Below are 18,737 nucleotides of genomic sequence, written 5' to 3'. Positions count from 1 at the left end.
CCGCCGGTGCGCCGCTGTCCCTCACCCGCCGCCGGTGAGTCGCGATCCGCCCCGCGGCCTCCTAATGGAAGATGTAAAGCTTTTTAGGGTGAGCATGAGCGGGCTTAGACATGGATTATACCTGGACATGGGTGGCCCGGCCCGGCCAGCCCAGCCTGAAGCCCGACGTCCCGAGCCGGGCTCGGGCCTCCCTTTCTAGTCCCAAGCCCGACCCGAAAGCCCGAAATGATTAAAAACAGGTATTTTTTTAGTAAAAATAGGTATAAAAAATCATTTATTTGTTCCGAAAATAATTATTTTAATGCTTAAATGGCATATTTTCGGGGTTTCGGGCCGGGCCAGGCTCGGGCTTCAGGTTTGACCGTTGGGCTTTTATGAAGCCCGGCCCGGCCCGGGGTTTGCCCAAGTATAACCTGGATATGTATTCTCAAGTGGGCTTGTCATTGTTTGTCGGTTTTCTTCCAATTTTTCATTAAGTAACTTGCTAAATATCTTCTTAATTAATGGAAGATGTAAAGCTTTTTTCTCGTTTTTTTCTTGAGAATTTTGTCTCGATTTTCGAAAATCTAAGCTTGGTATTTTGTGTGGCAAACTGGCAATTCGCGTTCCTGACCGTTGTTCCGTTCATGGTACCTGTCGGGAACCCGACTTGGCAACGGTCAACTTGAGCTTATTTTTGCGGTCTGAGGATTTTCAGATCAAAGTAGTTTTCTTTGTAAGAAGTGCAATTTCTGACGTTTTCCCATCTGTAAGTTGTCAGTTCCCACAAGCAATCAAAAACCATACATCCATAATTCCGCGATATTCTTTTCCGAGAGGTAGTTCCAGGACACAATAAGAAGTTACTGGACCCCATCCATCTACTTAAAGCCCAAATGGATGGACAAGATAAGACTGCTCACTGTTTATTTATTTTTTTCTGTTCATAGCAACAATATTTTTTTTAATCTGTTTTCTTTTCTGTTCATAGCATTGCAGCAGGCATCATGTACGCATCGTGAAGCCTTCAAATAGCTTGCGGATACATCAGCGAACAAGGGATAAGACTGCCAAATTGATACATGTTTCCTTTAAAATACTGAACTCCTCGGTACAGAAGCCATCGATTGGCTCATCCGTGAGCATAGGCCAAGACATTTGCTAAAACCGTCAAAATCGGCCGTCTCCCACGAGAACAATGCATCCGCTGTATTCCTTCAACTGCTATGCCTCATTCCTGAGTTCTCAACGATGATTTACCGGTTCGCTACAGCACCTAATGACGAGAGTACGAGAGTGATTGTTATTTGATGACATAATGGAAGTTAGGAGGAATAAACATGTAAACTCTTGCTTCAAGATTCTCAAAGCGGCCAGGGTCGGAGCATTATTGTTTTCATCTCCACCAATCTTATTTATGTTCCTGAATTTGTCCAAATTATGCAGCCAACCTGGACTCCTTGATTTTATAATGTTGTCTAGGGTTACTAGCCTAGCTATTAGGTTCGAAACAACAGAAAACCAACAGCTAGCTAAATGCAGTATTCGAATATGTATATACTTGTGGTATCTTAAACGTTTTCCATTCACCGCACTGGTTGACTTTGCATCTACAGATTGTTTGGCCTTGTTTTCTCTCTTCTTGTCTTTTCTTGTATGAAATTGACCCTGTGTGTAGCATGCAAGATCGTCATTTGATGCAGACACGTTTTGGCAAACTGTTTGTCTTTTGAGGACGTTGTTCCCCTTTCGATGTCTTCTGTGCAGGGTGTTTCCAATCATTGAGGTTAACGAAGGTGACACTTTCGCCGATCTTACTAAGATATGAGTGTATAATCTTGAAGACGGCCGGTTCCAAAGCCCGGATCCTACTAATAACAGAGTTTTTAATAGCAAAATTATTTCCACTTTTGCAGATATACCAGATGATTCAGTATCGCTCCTGTTTTCAATAAAAATAGTATCTCCTCTTGTTTCGAAAAAAGAGAGGTTACATTACCATTGTCTCTTGCTAAACCTGTTTTATACGTCCATTTGGCACTCTTGTATTCTTGTCACGGTTTTAGTTCGGATTTGTACTAAAAACACAACAAGAATTTAGAATCGGAGGAAGTATTACGCAACAATATAGTCCAACCCTTCAGCCTTTGAGGTGCGACAGAAGATCAAGATGTCCCTTTAGGCTCATAAAAGTCATGCCAATGGTTAGCTCCTTGTTCCCCCAAAGAACCAACTACCTAGTTTATGCGTCTTAAATTGTTTACAGCAACTCAAATTGTAGTTTGCCACCCATTTTGTGTGAAGAATCTTGCATCTCAGTTGCATCACTGGCTTGTACTAATTGGCCATGGAATATATTGTCAGCACACGGGATTGGAAAGTATATTTGTGGAACAAAAGGTCAACCAAGATGTTCATTTCTCTGAACAATCTCTCGATATCGACTCCTTGTAAAACTCGCATATTATTCAACGCCCAATGCTCCCAACTCTTTCAATCCTAATTTATTTCATATAAGTCTGTCAACAACTTGCGCGATCATCTTTTTAAAAAGTGATGAAAGAACATATTTGTAATCTTCCGTTCAACGGTGATATATATTGTCACAAGGTGTCACAGATACCCTTCTTCTTTTTTTCATACTGTCACCCCTACTTGTGAGAATATATACCGCAAGTCAAATTATTATTCTAGGGAAGGTAAGTATGAATTAACCACGTTAAATGTTACCTCAACTGCATTCTTTCGTAGCTCCTTTTTTGTCCGAAGAAGTGTAATATGTATACGATATAAGGTACAATGGCTTGCAACACTACCCAAAGCCGTGTATTATTTGAAAACTAATGTCCTAAAATATGTCCCGGTGCTAAACTCGTCGCATATATGAACTCTGGTTTCCTCTTAATCGAAAGACATTGCTTTTACGGTTTTCTTTTTTAGAATATCAGGAGGCCATAGCCCCCCGGCTCCATTACTTTTACGGTTTTACCTGTCCCCTGGAAAAAGAAACTACCAAAAGATGGCGAGAACGATCACAACTTCACCATGTCATGTGGAAAGAGCCAAACAGGTAACAGTACTGCCATATAAACATGGCGTAACAGGAGTTGGCAATTTGACATCGGCCAGAACTTAGGCTAGAAGTACCACTATGCAGAAAGGAGGGCAGGGACGGACACCAAAGAGAGGGGGAAAGAAAAATGAAAAGGAAACTGATTTAGAACCAGTAATGCATTTCTGCTGGACAAGATTGGATAGAAAGGTGCCTCATGGGTGATGAATTAGGACCAGTACTGCAATTGTCATGCTTGGCCTAGTAGATTGTCTGCTGATTGAGCTCTCAGAATCTACACCATGTATGTATATTCCCTTGCGGATCGTGCATGCTCACTGCGCTCCGCTGCAAGAGCCAAAACGTATGATTTCTACGTAATACTCCCTCTCACTCAGTCTCATGTCAAGTGACTCTAAATTGTCTAAATATGTCTCATATTAAGTAACTCTAAATTGTTTAAATATAGATATATCTATGCCTAAAAAGCGTCTAGATACATGTAATAAAAAAACACTTAATATGGAACGGAGAGAGTAATAGTTCAGGTAAAAAGTGTGTGTTCTCCTGATGCACGTCAAGTCCTGTGGATCCTTCCGTGACTTAAATTTGTCCAAATATTAATGTATCTATTAAAAAAACGTCTAGACACATGCATGTAATATTTCGTCACTTAATATGGGACAGAGTGAGTAGACACGTGGAGGACATCCCTCAAAGATTTGAGTAAATGTACGTGCATGCACTAAATTTATTGGGACAATTCACTTTTAGTCAAATTTTGAAAATGCCATCTGGGTCAGTAAATTTGTCTATACGATACTACAGATATTACAAATAAGACCACTTACTATAGACAAATTATACCAAAAAGACCGCTATTATATGTTAGTGGAACTTCCTTGTAACTTTACCTCAACTTTGGTAGCAAACGTCTTCACCATCTCAGTGTTCTACAATAGATTTAATTGTTTGTACCAGAAGTGATAAGTTCCTTTTTGTTGAAAACAAAAAGAGACGAAGAGATAAGCTTAAATGGGGCAGATCCAAAAAAAACTTATATTTGATGGTAGATCACAAACCAGGTCAATGGACAGAAATTTACACCGCGCCAGCAATTTATTGGAGATTAATAAGCAGAACAGTTGGAACATCTCTCCCAATACTACTATGCTCATTTGGCCTTCAATTGAAAAATTACAAAAACCAGATGAGCATTAGAACAGCTAAGAAATTAAGAATGGCTAAAGAGAGGGGAAACGAGCTTTCTCCAACAAATAATTGCCGTCCCATGACAAAATCTACGAAGCAAACAAAAAGATTACACTCTATGTACCCCTATGCAACCTCCTTCCGAAAAAACTAAAGGAGACTAACCAAGCCCCAACAAATTTGTGACGATGTGTCCAGCAAATGTATCATACATCACAAGCAACCAAATGCATCATGAAACGACTCTGGATGGTCTAGAGGGGGGCCTGCTCATCTCTGGTATTGAAGAATGTGCTTCTTCATATCTTTGTATCTCCTGCATGCAATTCATAATGTTACCTATCAATCATTCTTTGAAGCAAAGGTAGCCTTGCATAAAAAAAATCTTTTAGTAAAGATCCAGTCACATTCTGTTAGGAAGATGAATAAAAGAATCCCAGTGCACAACTACTGTCTGCAAATAATAAAAACTAATATCTCTGCCTTCCGGATGCAGAGAACTATTTTCTCCAGAGGTTAGAACAGCCCAGCCAGCAGTCTGATGTAAAAAGTCAACAGCAACAACAAGCCCAATACTTCCTATAATAAAATTTAAAGGGAATAACAGATAAATTTTTAAACTAATATATACACATTTCACAAAAATACCACTGATTTAGGCAGGCCTACAGCACAACAAGATTATTAGAATATTGAATATTCTACAAAGAGATGGCGGTTTACACTTCTCAGAGACCCCGATATGGAACTCCCAAAGTAAGCAACAGAGGACGAAGCAATACCAGATGGAAAAGAAGTAAATGTTACGTGTAGTAGTATCCCAGGAGAAAATATGAAAAGACAAAAGACAGTCAACGCCATGAAAACATAGTTCCTAGTTAGATAACTACATGAACTTCTAACAACTGTAAAAATCACTTTGTAGGTTAAAAAGACCAGCTTTTAAGTATGCAGCAACTACACAATTAAATATAAGATACTCCTACCGTTCAACACTAGATGGGGTTTTGTCCAAAAATGCACTTCGACCATTATTTTTATATGAATATGTTAGTACATATTGCAAAAAATACTTTATGAAAAAGTGATGACAAATCTAATGGTACCATTTTGGCCTTCTCTTATGAGCACTTTTTATACATTAAATAGTAGTCAAAGTTAGAAGAATTTGATTGCACACCTTCCAAGGCGTGTCTGAATGAAGGTAGTGATGAGATGTGTGAAACTGTGAATGCAAGTAAACAGTACCTGAGATAATATTACTGCTGAAGCAGATTTTTGAGATTGTAGTTGATTCTTCAAATGATTTCGATGCTGCTGCTGCATGCTCTCAAACTGCTGGAGACGAGATGAAAAATTGATTGCATTATTGTTTGGTGCATCTTGGTTTCGATTGCCATCTTCCGTCACTTGTAGAATCTGAGAGTACGGATTTGCTGAAGATGTGCACTTGAGATTTTCACTGAAAGGCACCGTCTTCAGTCGAGTCCTCAAGATCTTGAAGGCTGCACTTTGCTGCATAAACATATATAATAAATTATAAACCATTTTGAATAGTTGCAACTTCCTGACAAGTAAAAATATTCAAAGGGAAACATGTGAAAAGTTCAACAACCCTGCCAACAGGATCTGGTTAAACATTGCAGTGGTTGCAAAACCATGCCCGTGCAGTATTATCCATTTTAACCAATAAAATATGAAATGTCATGTTCCGAACTACTACCTCCGTCACATAATACAAAGCATATTAGGTTTTGTTAAGAAAAGACTTTGACCAGGAATTGCTATATTAATATGTGGTTTATATGACATGAAATGGGTATTACAGAAGTACTCCCTCCGTTCCAAATTCTTGTCGTGGTTTTAGTTCAAATAGGAACGGAGGGAGTACTTAATAATAATTGTGGTTTCATATCTTACAAGTCACGTATTATTAGAGTAAATCTTGGTCAAAGCCTAGTCTCAACAAAACCTAATTAGCTTTATATTATGGCACAGAGGGGGTATAATGGAACTTAACAGTACAGAAGGCTCAGAAAGACAGGATAACTAAAAATGCACATTAACAAAGGAAAAATGAGAAAAAGATTTTGTATATCGTAAGCTATTGCAGCAACTAATTTCAGGGTATTGACAGCCAATATCATTTCAACACAAAGAATGAAGAGTATCTTCAAAAGGAGAGGAAGTGCATTATGCTGATTCTTGTGCTCAGCTTCTGGAACAGGACTACCATAACGCGAAGCTGGCTAGCAGCTTAGATCGCGCTCAAAAGTGAGCCAGAGAGTGAGACAGCTTGACCTGCGCTAGATCTAGGTAGCAATCATGTGCGTGTTCACCTGCCTGTGTGCATGTGCGTTCTGTCATGGCATATATTCAGCATGGCACGGAGAGACAGACAGTAGAGAGGAGGTAGTGGGACTGAAGGTTCTTTGTGTTTTTTCCTGCTTCGTCCTTCCTATCCATTTAGGTTTTTTACAGAATCTAATCAGGGTGGACTGTACAAGTAGGGAGCATGGAATGTACTGATGAGACCTTCGAGAATCCAAGTCTACAGCCCATACTGTACGTATCGAGGATTATTGGGAGTTCGAAATGCGAGAGCTCCTACTGTCCTAGTAAAGATGCATAAATGCTGAAAAACAAGAAAAACCTAGCGTTGCAGTGATTTTTCTTGGAAAAGGTGGGCGGGAGGGGTGCGCTGGATGGGTGACATGAGAGACACCCCACACTAGATGTGGTTGTTACGTACAAAGGTAACCATCTTCATGCAAGATCACCACAACTATCTGGGAACTGCTTATTGACTTACATTGAACCAGTTCTAGAAGATAGCATGTGAAGACGCAGATTATATGTTATACTTAGTCTACCACACGGCCCCAAATACTAAGAAATATAACTGGTCAGATCGCAACGGCAATAGGATCCACTGCATGTCTATCTCTGTGGTCTCCATTTCTTTACATACCTCAAGTCTCCAACTTCACAATTTGGAAAAAACAAATTCAGCAAGCTATTAAAGAAATGCTGTAGGGGGGTCACATTTGAACATACCTGAGGCAGTAGCATCAGGAGACCATAAAGTGTTTTGAGAAGCCAAGTGTGTTTTCCAGGCTCAAGAAGCTGCAAGTATTTTCGAGTATATTATCAGAGTCAAATACAATAATAAAACCTTGAAACGCAGAAATACTTCTACGCAGACATAACATGGCATTGATCAACTGAAAGTAGACTTCAAAGTAGCACAGCTAATGCCAAAACTGATAAACACATCTCATTTTGCCAATTGGAACAAAATTAACGAGGATAATGAAAATAGAGACAAAGATGCAATCACTGGAACAGATTAGTCAGAACAAGGGATTTTACCTGTAAACGCAGGTAAGCAAATACGGGAGTCTCTAATAAACGGATCAACTTATCTAACTGCACGAGAAACTTCACATTTATGTCTTCTTCTCCAAGAGACTGAATAACACAGCTCGCGTGACTGTATGCCTACACACATTGGTGAAGAGCATCCAAAGATCAGTGTGAGTCCAAGTAGGCAACACAAAATAGCTAATTAATCATTACCACCTGAGCAAGTAGACACAAGCTAATTGTAGCCATTGGAGAGTGGCACCAAGAAGCGTATAAAGTTAGAAATAAGTCCTTTCCACAAGAATCCACTAATGACTTCTTAAGAAGAGACCGCAGATCGGCAAGTTCAGTCGACGTGAGCAAAATCAAATTCAGTGCCTGCAAACACAAATTTTGTGTTCAAACTTCAAACTATGGAAGTACTGTAATGATGTACCAACAGGAGATACCTGAACCATAGTGGATGCAAAATCAAGATCGCCTTCACTTTCAAGAATGGTAGAAAATTGTCGATAAACTTTTTCAGCACCAAGAAGAACGCAAAGTCGACGAACTATCAAAGCACCACGCCTGCACAGATATGCAATAAACCATTTATTTGATAAGACATTAACCAAATTTTAAGGCATGTACCCTAAAACCACAAAAACACGCAAGTTCAGAGTCAGCTCTAGAGTAGGAAAGTATACATACTTCTCCAGCAGAACATGATTGTTGTGGAAAGTGCGGATTAAGTATGAAACAAGATGATGGAAGTGATGATACTCCTCCGCTATGCGTGCATGAACTTCCAACACTAAAAGGACAACCTGCAACAGGTAAAAATGATGTGACCAACAAATGACATGATTACTGCTGAAATAGCATATTCTTTTTACTGAAGTAGCAAAATACTAATGGCAGCCACTATTTTACAAAATGGAGTGACTTTAGCAAGAAATTAGTTTCTGTCATGTGCATAGCTATAGTGAATTATATCCTTTGATTGTAAAAATGGAGAACTCGGTCCAGACGTCAAGTTCAAGATTCATTGAGTGAAGTACATAACCATTATAGACTTGCCAAGGGCAATAAAAACAAATGTGAATTCTATCCTTCGCAATGATAATGATATAATAGTGGATACTGGATATCATTCGCATCAGGGTGACCATAGTGCAAGGATAGAATATCACTCCCTTTCTAATTGTAAACGCTTTGGAGGATCAACTTGTCGACCAAATTAGATGGGGGATATGGGATATCAATAATGTCTAAGATATCAAAATGTCCATTTACACTGAAGAAAGCGTAGATCCATGCTTCATCAAATGGACTCCACTTGAGAAAATAAATTAACATGTATCCTTCATAACTATTCTGATTTTGCAAGATTTTGTTTCCCAAGGCTTGACTACAGATTACCATGCATAGATCAATGTAATACCAGCTGGACACAATGCAATGCAATTAAAATAATGAAAACAGGCAGTTCAGTTCGCTAGGTTTCTGAAACAGCTCACCGCATCAGAAGGATCAGAGAGTGCATTCAGAAGTGGATCAAAAATGTCATCCAGGTACGCCAAGAACTGTTCCACATAAATATGAAAATCAACCATAAGATTGTCAGTACTTCTATAACTAATTTGAATTGCAAATCACATGTTCATTTAAGATTTCAGGAAACATGAAGTAGCATTTAGAAGTTTAACAAATAAATTGATTGTTACGTTGTCCAAAATAGTAGTTTTCAAGTACCTCAGCACGACCTCGAACTAACAAACTGGAAAACCAGTGCAACGCCTCAATACGAGTGGCCTCATGTTCGCTATTCAATTCTCTGAAACAGAAAAAGGCTATTGTCACACAAATCCCAAGCCAACAGAAAATTTCAAGTTGCAGGTGACTTGAACATTCATAAGAGTGCAGTCAAGAACAAAATACAGCTGGCAGACAGGGTGCCACCAAACAGTTAATAGGAATGCAGATCATTAATCAGGAATATGAAGCGATTAATCGTTTGAAACAAGTATGTACGTGATGATTATGCTAACCTCGAAGATATTAAAACACTATTCACAAAGATCGTTGCATAGTTCCAAACAAAAATGACCGGTTTGCCTTTGCCATTTTCAAGAAACAAACTATGCAGTACACACTCGTATTGTACAATTGGGATTTTACTGGGCTGTTTAAAGCCACTGGATAATGGGCTGTTGACCAGGATTTGGTAATTAAGCAGATTTATGTGGCCAATTAAACTAATAAGGTCTTTATCAGCCTTAACACCACTCTGATTAACATACATGTGTTTGTCTACTCTATCTGTTTAATCAGCAATCCTATCTACAACACTCAAAAGTTTGGTACCTCTGTACCTACTAAGCCATGGCAATATAAAGGATGTATGTAATATCACACGAAGTACATTTGATACGTAACTAAAAAACTAAGGCAATTTTTCCATTCAACAGCTTGAACGAACCTCTTTGCAATTGAAAGAATGGCTCCAATGTCAAATCCTTCAGTTTGATCAGCTTTTAGACCTCGGAGTTCCTCATTTGTTTCACGTGCAACCTAGCAAATAAAGAGGTAAATAAACGAATAATTACCCTGAGAAAGCACACAGTTTATATCTCAAGAATAATCTGAACATAAGCAAAAAAGGAGGAAGTACCACTCGAATTTTCTCCTCTTCGTCAGAGATACATGGTAAGATAGCACCGAGGATATCTGCATAGTAAGGGACGAGTTGTTCCCCACCAAGCTTCACGAACTCATTTATCTGCACTTCCAAGCGTACAAAATGTGACAGTACTACAACTATGTAAGCGGATTTTCTTAAGACTATTAAAATCCTGAATAACAGAAAAGATGCAAACCAAGAATTACCCATGTGATAGACGTCAATCGAGTGAATTCATCAGATGAGCCTGCCCTCCGAACAAGAATTTCAGCCATGCGACCGTAATCTACATTCTTTTCATTTAAGGTTGGAGAGTCGGCATTAGAAGAGGAAAAGGTAAACGAAAACAATATGTTCTGTTAGATAACTACATAAAAATGAACAGGGTAGTGTTCATATGGCAAGATATCTGTTGCATTTACACTGTTAACAGACTCATACAGAATTACAGATGTACAAGCAGTTTACTGAGCATAGCCTTACTGGTGAATTTTTTATTTCCTGCAGAAACTCAGAAAGTGCTGCATCTGCTTGCTGCCTTATCTCATGACTTGAATCGCTCAGCATATTAAATAAACCTGCGCGGGCCAGCAAGCATAAGGTTTGCATAACTGCATATACATGTAATGTACTGGGGGGTAAAAGAGGCATTACCATCAAGAAAATCAGGAAGGAAACCAAGCATGTCAATATCAGGCACACTGTCCAAGACTGTTATCCAGCCCACCAAAAATTGCCGTACATAAGGATTTAGCACATTCATGCGCTCTCTCAATAGTGGTATAAATTCTTCTATGCTAAAAAGGAAATTTGCAATAAAGGTGTCGATCAGAAATGAATACTAAGTTCAAGATAAGCAAAATACGGATATATAAAACAATGAAGATATACAGCATACCTGAACTGATCACTCTCAGTAACAATATCCTGGTTAATAAATAATTTATTTTATCAGAGATAATTAAGATAACAGGACAAATAATATGGGTTGTATAGTTATAGCCCAAGCCATACCTTGACAAGCCTGTCAAGAAGATGAGCTGCACTCTGCACATTTGCATCGGAGTCTGCAGACAGTTTGCACAGCGAATCAAAGATCTTGTTGAAGTAGATGATAAAATCCCCTCTTACAACCTACAGACAAATATCACATTAGCGTAAAGAATACAGGTAACTCATGTTCCATCAGTAGACTAAATGTTTACCTTTGCTATGTTATATAGCGCTTCACAGGCATAGTAGCGCACTCTGCTATCTTGGTCCATGAAGGAAGAAAGCACAGCAGGTACAATTTGCTGGAAGAACAGAGCAACAGAAATTATGGAAGAAAGGACATAGAAAGAACAATTGAACACACACAAAACGGTGAAGTAAAAGTAAGATCAAGCAGAGTCCTAATCCAGCAGGATGAATGGGGAGTGCAAACACGCTCTACCCTTTTACACTTCAGGTTAAAGAATGAGTTCGGTAGGTTTTAGCATCAAAGAAAAGATACCATTTACTGGTACACAACGTTGAGACATCAAACTGTACAATGCCGGTTTGCTGATTGTGCTGATTAATGTATTGACTATAAACTACTGCATGTGTGTGTTACTCACATAAATCATGTGAATTTTTAAGTTTTGTTCAAAATATGTGATACTTACACAGAACATTGAACAAACATCTACTTCTGTTTCACAAATTCAAACTCAATATCATTACACAAATAATGCATCAGTAAAGTAGAATCAGAAGCAACGAATTAAACGATTCATCGTTGATGCGGACAAAATTCAATAACCTGGTATAGGTATGTTGCATATGGCGTATGTCTGGCATGTGCACTCACGTATAAAGCTAATATGGGTGACCCGTTTTCTAGAACCATAGTACGACAGGATAGGAGCACTAGAGCAGTAAGATTGTCCATAATTGAAAAGATCAGAATGAATTGTGTTCTCTGTGCTGACAATTTACATGGTGCTTAAAGGAACACTATCAAATTTACTCAAGACATGTGCGGTCATGCTATATTAGTATGTGACATGACAGCAACCATATCATGCAAACTTATTGCACCTTTGTGTATCGTAACAACATAAATATGCTAAATTAGCATATTTATCCAGCAGCCAAGCAACAATGGGAAGGAAGACATGTAAGCAGCATGATAAAGTTTACACAGTGTAGAAGCATTTATTGACTGAATATTTAATAATATGATTTCTACAAGATTAATGCACAAACAATTGTTCCAAATTAAATATAGCAACTCCAGCAGCGGGCCATTAATACGGCTCTATAAGATCATCTTATCCTGCAGGTCACAATATTATGAACAAAACAATAGAGCTAATATTTGCAGGACATCAAATGTTATTGTGCCCATGACCTGAATACAAACAGGCAGGACTGCATGCCCTCACTGCAATCATGGTGAATCCTGAATCTCCATGCTGAATAACTTGTAGGATTTTAGCACTAATAATATTAGTATTAAGGACTATATAGAATGCATAATCTCATACAGTCATTCCTAAGTGGCTTCTTTAGAGAACATGCATATATTTTCCTTCTTAAGTGGCTGAGTCCAATGTGAACTGTGGTATTCAAAATCACAATTTCGAAACAGTCGGACTTATTTGTATGTCTATTATACTGAGTCCAGCAATCAGTATTGTTAACTAATTCAAAAATCATTAGCAGAACTCAAATACTCAATCCAGTTCCGGTGTTGCCCTTACAGTTTAAGGAATCTAGATACAGAATGGTACTACACAAAATTAAATTGGAATAAACCTCGAGGTGCTGAGCAGCCTCACTGGTGAGTCCAACAGTAACTGCCGCAAGGCCAATCAATCCGCCCTGCTAACAACAATACACCACAGAAATCAACAAATCTGATCCGCCACGAACAGCAGAAAGCAATAAACGAGAGTCATAGAGATCGAAGCAAACCTTCCGGTGGTTCGCCTGTGGCGAGTAGGTGAAATCGGTGGAGAGCAGACCGATCACAGCCGATATCTTCTCGTGCTCCCCTGCTGTCGACAGCTGCTTCACGATCCCCTCAATCTACACCAAACCCGCGCCACAAAAAATTCCACCTCAAATCCCTCTCGATTGCTCGAAGGAAACCCGTTCTCAACCCCCTCCCGAGGAATCGAAACCACTCACCTCGAGCGCGGCGTTCTTCCGCTTCTCATATAGCTTGTCGGCGAGGTTGCGCAGCACGGCGCCCGGGATGATGGTGAGCGCGTCAGCGGCCATCGCTGGAGAAACCGTCGATCAGATCCCCGCCGCTAAAGCCTCCCGATCGGCAGCGATCGCCGCATACACCGCGCCCCTCACAGCCACACAGCCCCGACGACCGCAACGTAACCCTAACCTCCGGAGGCGAAGGGCACGAGGACCAGGACGGGCCGCGAAAACCTAGAGCCTTAAGCCCAGGTCGCTCGCTCGTAGCAGAAAAGGCACGAGCCTACAAACGGATTTGGAGATTGAGACGACGGTGGTGTGATCTGGAGGAGAGGAGGGGATCAGGGCGCTATTGTTCTCTTTCCCAGGGGTAACGTTTACCGTTGTGGCGGCCATTAACGGCGCCTATTTCCCGTGTGTGCGGACCCAGTGCGGAGGGACCCTGGCAGGTGGGGACGGGGCTCCGGGCACGGGGGGAACGGCGCGGGTGGGGGCTCGGTCTATGCGTGTTAGGACTCAGGAGCGGTGGACTAGCTGTCTTCCTGCGGCAGGTGACGGAACACGGGAAGGGGGTGCGTGGACTGGGTGTATGCGAGGGAGGGTTCCCGGTCGTGTCGGGCTTTCTCTTTTCCACGGAAAAGGGGTGGCTGCTCATGCTATCGTTTGGTTTTCTTTGGTCCGAGCCTGTTCGTGAATGCGGTCAGTTTGTTGGAAGATCGTGAAGGATCGTGAAGGCAACATAGAATACGGTACACATATGATCAGTGGAGCACTTACAATGAAGGAGACAAGAGTCGTCTCTTATCGTGATACTGTTTTTACCGATAAACCAAAGACACATGATTACCCCACCTCTCAAGACTCCACCTCATGCACAATGCAATATGCTTAGCCAGGTGCTTAGAAAAATTAACCGGATTTTTTAAACAGTGGTGCTAGGCAGATGCCTAACTTAGAACCTCTCCTATACTTAATAAGCATTGGTGCTTAAGATGATGTTTGGTTTATTTTCGTAAGCATCTACTTAAGCACCTAGCATTGTTGATGCTCTTATACACTCAATCTCAACCACGCCTTCGCAACTCCGTCAGAGACTAAGAGAAGTATTGTATGCATTTGTTGATTTGGTCCATCTTATATAGAGTGAAGCCGTATGACTATTTTGTAGTTGTTGTGGTGGAACAATTATATACGTTGAACCGTGTCAACATTAATACTGTCCTTGTAGGCTTTGGTAACTTTACAACTTTCACGCATGTATTACGTTAGTAAGTTTCTACGTGTGCCACTCTTGCAAGCATTTTCATACCCGGTTTAAAAAGATTTTTTTATTAAAACGAGCGTTGTAATGCAACGATTTGAGCTAGACGGTTTGCTCATCGTTGGATGGGCTGAGTGCACATATAAGAGTTTGTCAAGACATCGACGCTAATGAAAAAATAACATGGGCGGGTCCTCGCGGCTCGCCAAAACGACGATATCAAGGAGGAGCACAAGATTGTCGTGCCACTAGATTGCTCTCCCCGTTTCACATCCCTGTGTTGTCCAACCACACAACCAGATCTTTCATTCGATCTGGTTGTATCCTTGTTTTACCGACTAGTTGTTGATGTGCGTGTTTAGATTTAATCACGCCGTGTCATGATTTCATCGGGTTGAGGAGTTAAACCCAACAAAAAACTTCCAGCGCATAATAGTTTGGCCTGGGTTGGGTGTTTGGTCTGGGTTGGGTCGACGTGATGGACAGTTTCAAAACAAACCGTGAACACCATGCTTGCATGTTTCGATGGGCTAGATTGTCTTGAACATGCGTCCTCTTTCGGAACCTTGAGTGCCTGAATAATCTAAAGCCAGTAGCACGTCACCGTAATTTGGCAATGTTGAGTTCATGGCATTGCTTGATCAGAGAGCTGTGGTCATCACTTGGTTGGGTCGGCAACCGTGTGGAGGTTTCCTAAGCCGTGATCGAGATGCGTGTCATCACCCACATGCGATAGCTATCCGTGATGCCATTTAGTCTTTATGACGTCTTGTTTCAATCTTTTCCTCCGACTACAACTTATGTTGAAGATTTTATTCCCTAAAAAAAATGTTGAAGACTTTATCGTGCTTTTTACGCTACCACTCATGTGTCCTCACACGACGAAAGTTAATCCATGGCCTTGTTCTCGACCATGAAGATATTTTTTCCCTCCAATGCTCATCACCATGGCCCAACGAGTTGATGGTGCTTCAGGAAGTTCATTTTTTCTTTTCTTGTTTTGTTTGGTTGTCTCGATCTTCAATTGACTCCGCCTCAACCAAACAATTTTTGGGAGACGGTAGTCCATGTCACACCAAGTAGTCGACAAAGTGAGGCAATATCTATGACTGTACGTGTATGGGGTCTTAGGTATCACAACGAGTTAATTGTGCCGGAGAGCTCAACACGGATCACGTATACGTAGCAGACGCCACACACTATATATATCGCCCGTGGACCATGTATACATTTTGGGTTTCAAAACACAGAGTAGATCATTGTCTAAAATACACGTTGGGTTTATATGTATTCTCAGCAAAGAAGGCAATTGTTTGTATATAGATAATTAGCAAGGCCTTCGGTATTGCTCTATTAATAAAATCCTCACGAACAACCGACCAAGCTAGATGCAAGGCGGCAGGCGGGGCTGTTCATGACTACATGCAAACCATAGGCTTCTTTATCTCGTCTAAGGTTCACCTCGAGTGTGTTTGATTTGAGCTAGACTCAACTCCACCGAAATTTTGGCTAAGGCTTCTGTTTGCCTATGTTTTAGCCAACGTTGTTAAGAAAAGTAAACTATTATTGTGCAAGGAACATGGACATGCCAAAAATATTGGCTACAATCCAAATAAGAGAGAAATGACAAAAAAAATTGGTCCAGTTGGTTTTGGTCACCGTTTAAACACTTATGTTTTCGTTTTGATAGCAAAAAGATTATATCTTGTCTTTTCTTCTGTTTGTTCTATTTCTTCAACTATACCTAAAATTCAGCTTCCATGACAATTGACGTCAGGATGGCAACGGGGCGGGTCTGGACGGATCGACCAAATCCATATACATCGTCAGATCAATTATCCATCCACGAAAATATCCGTGGATGCAAAACAATATAAATATCCATATCCACCGGTTATCCATGGATTATCCATATCCATGAAATATACTCTCTCCGTCCAATATTAAGTGACTCAAATTTTTGTGACGGACCCAGGATTATTTTATAGTGTGGCGGAGTTTACGCTGCAAAAAAATCATGTGCATAACAATGCGAATGCTCATTGGATTACTAAATATATATATTACTTTTTGTTCAACAACAACAACAACAACAACAACAACAACAACAACAACAACAATAATAATAATAATAAAAGATATTGCTGCTCAAAATACCTCAATAGATGAAACTTACGTGGATGACCGATCACCGATTTATAATCTGTATTAACCGAAAGACCATATAAACTTACGAAGTACTCCCTCCGTCCCGAAGTAAGTAACGTGGTTTTGTATAAGTTGTACTTTATTGCAGTAACGAAGATACATCTATCGAGCAGTGGATACACATATCAGTAATTTATTTATTTTACTAAATACCGGATATCCATGGATCAAATATGATATTCGTGTGTGGATATCCATGGATCGAAAACCCGATCCATATCCGTGATACATGTGCTGGATATCCACATTTTTAGTATCCATTGCCATCTTGAGATTGACGGCACGTGACACGGTGACACCGCAAATCTGGATGTTGTGATTATCTACACCCATTAAAAAAATACGGACCGTTCCCTTCACCGTCGTCTGTCAAACTTCCCATAAAATTTGTGGACCCTCAGGATTGCATGTATATTAGGCCTACTTAGCGAGCTGGCCCATTACCTGCACTAAATCTATCTATATATATCACATAAAATTTGTGGGCCCCCAGAATTGCATGTGTATTAGGCCTACTAAGCCGGCTGGCGCATCGAATCTATTTATATCTATATATGTACCAATGTAAAAAATACGGACCGTTCCACCTTTTTTCCTCCCTTTTTTTCGTCAAGCCACCGAGACCCACCTCGTTCGCCCGCACACAAAACACTCCTTCGTCTGCTCCAGACGGCCGAGCTCCCCTCTCCTGGTGCAGCCCCATAGGAGACCCTTCCTAATCCAACAAAAATACTTCCCCTGACACGGCGAAGAAAACACAATTAAAAACCCAAAGATATCTCTTCATACATTCAACCTTGCTCTCCTGCTTTGGTGATGCTCGTTATTTGTAAGTGCAACGGCAGATTGATCCTGTGATGCAGCATACGGTCCAGCTTGCGGTGCCTCCTTCCATCCGAGAGCCGCTGGCTCTGGCATGCAGGCTCCATCTTGTCATACACCGTTTAATTCCAGAGAAAACAGGGGAACAACCTCGTTCTCTCAGCCCTCATCCCCGCGCGTGTTGATCTGAGCCACTCTGACTCAGTTCGCATCTCACTGGTTCCTTTCGGATTGAGCTCGTCTCTGACTAGGTTAGACCCTCACATAGTAACACTAAGATAGGCAGAGCTGAGAGGCTCTTAAGAGTTTAAGTAGCTAGCCGGGGAGCCACCCCGGCAACCTCTAAACACCCTTAAATCAATAGAATCCAAGCACAAAAGTAGGACGTAGGGTATTACACCTTCGGGTGGCCCGAACTTGGGTAAATTCCTCAGTGTCACACTTCGTGTCTTCGCCACGTCGGCGATCACTCGGGAGCTGTTACGACAACGCGCGCTTAGGCGGTTCAGCCGTGATTATGGGGGATGATTGGGGAGGGGAAAAGAAAGGGAAGGGCCGTGGGATACGGTTCAGAGCACCTGGACGGGCCACGGGCCGAAGAGGCATCGTTGAGGGCAGAGATTGCGACGGCCGGCGCATGTGTGCTCTGCTTTTGGCACGAGGAGGAAGACCGGCACGGGCGCTCGTCCGGACATGGACGGGACGCTATCGGGGAAGCTGACCTAAGAAGAAGAACGGGTGTGACAGTAAATTTGATTTACCACATTTGGGATTTGTAATTCAGATCACTACTCCATGTCCCAAATTTTGGAACAGAAGAATAGCCGAAAAACGAACTTCGTCCCAACTCGGACACAATTGCACGCAGTCACGATAGGACGATCCAGAACTATGTGAGCTTTTACTGGGGCTGTTGGTATCACGGGAAGGGAAATTTTCCGAAGTTCCGAACGCGCCACTGCAAAATACGGAACCCCCGCCCCGCCCATGAA

The 18,737-nt window shown here is 41.0% G+C and overlaps 1 protein-coding gene across 2 annotated transcripts; it reads right to left on the bottom strand.

Annotated features, from left to right (window-relative positions):
* Positions 1 to 4,067: 4,067 nt before the first annotated feature.
* On the bottom strand, positions 4,068 to 13,828 carry LOC100824122 (protein VAC14 homolog). Of its 2 annotated transcripts, none has more exons than XM_010230651.3 (20): positions 13,434 to 13,828; positions 13,218 to 13,331; positions 13,059 to 13,127; positions 11,480 to 11,569; positions 11,289 to 11,408; positions 11,173 to 11,201; positions 10,929 to 11,071; positions 10,758 to 10,852; positions 10,481 to 10,567; positions 10,266 to 10,373; positions 10,074 to 10,165; positions 9,347 to 9,428; positions 9,112 to 9,177; positions 8,303 to 8,418; positions 8,059 to 8,179; positions 7,826 to 7,987; positions 7,616 to 7,744; positions 7,301 to 7,369; positions 5,492 to 5,758; positions 4,068 to 4,559 (listed from the first exon to the last, which is right to left on the bottom strand). In XM_010230651.3, the coding sequence occupies exons 1-20, from the start codon at positions 13,524 to 13,526 to the stop codon at positions 4,476 to 4,478; spliced, it is 2,136 nt and encodes a 711-aa protein (XP_010228953.1). In that variant the 5' UTR covers positions 13,527 to 13,828; the 3' UTR covers positions 4,068 to 4,475. The 2 variants fall into 2 exon arrangements, with proteins under 2 accessions (XP_010228953.1, XP_003558465.1); XM_003558417.4 differs by having other exon boundaries at positions 13,059 to 13,124.
* Positions 13,829 to 18,737: the final 4,909 nt, after the last annotated feature.

The sequence above is a fragment of the Brachypodium distachyon genome, chromosome 1 (assembly GCF_000005505.3).
Source record: "Brachypodium distachyon strain Bd21 chromosome 1, Brachypodium_distachyon_v3.0, whole genome shotgun sequence".
NCBI classification, from domain to species: Eukaryota; Viridiplantae; Streptophyta; class Magnoliopsida; order Poales; family Poaceae; genus Brachypodium; species Brachypodium distachyon.
This window is presented reverse-complemented; position numbering and strand designations above follow the sequence as displayed.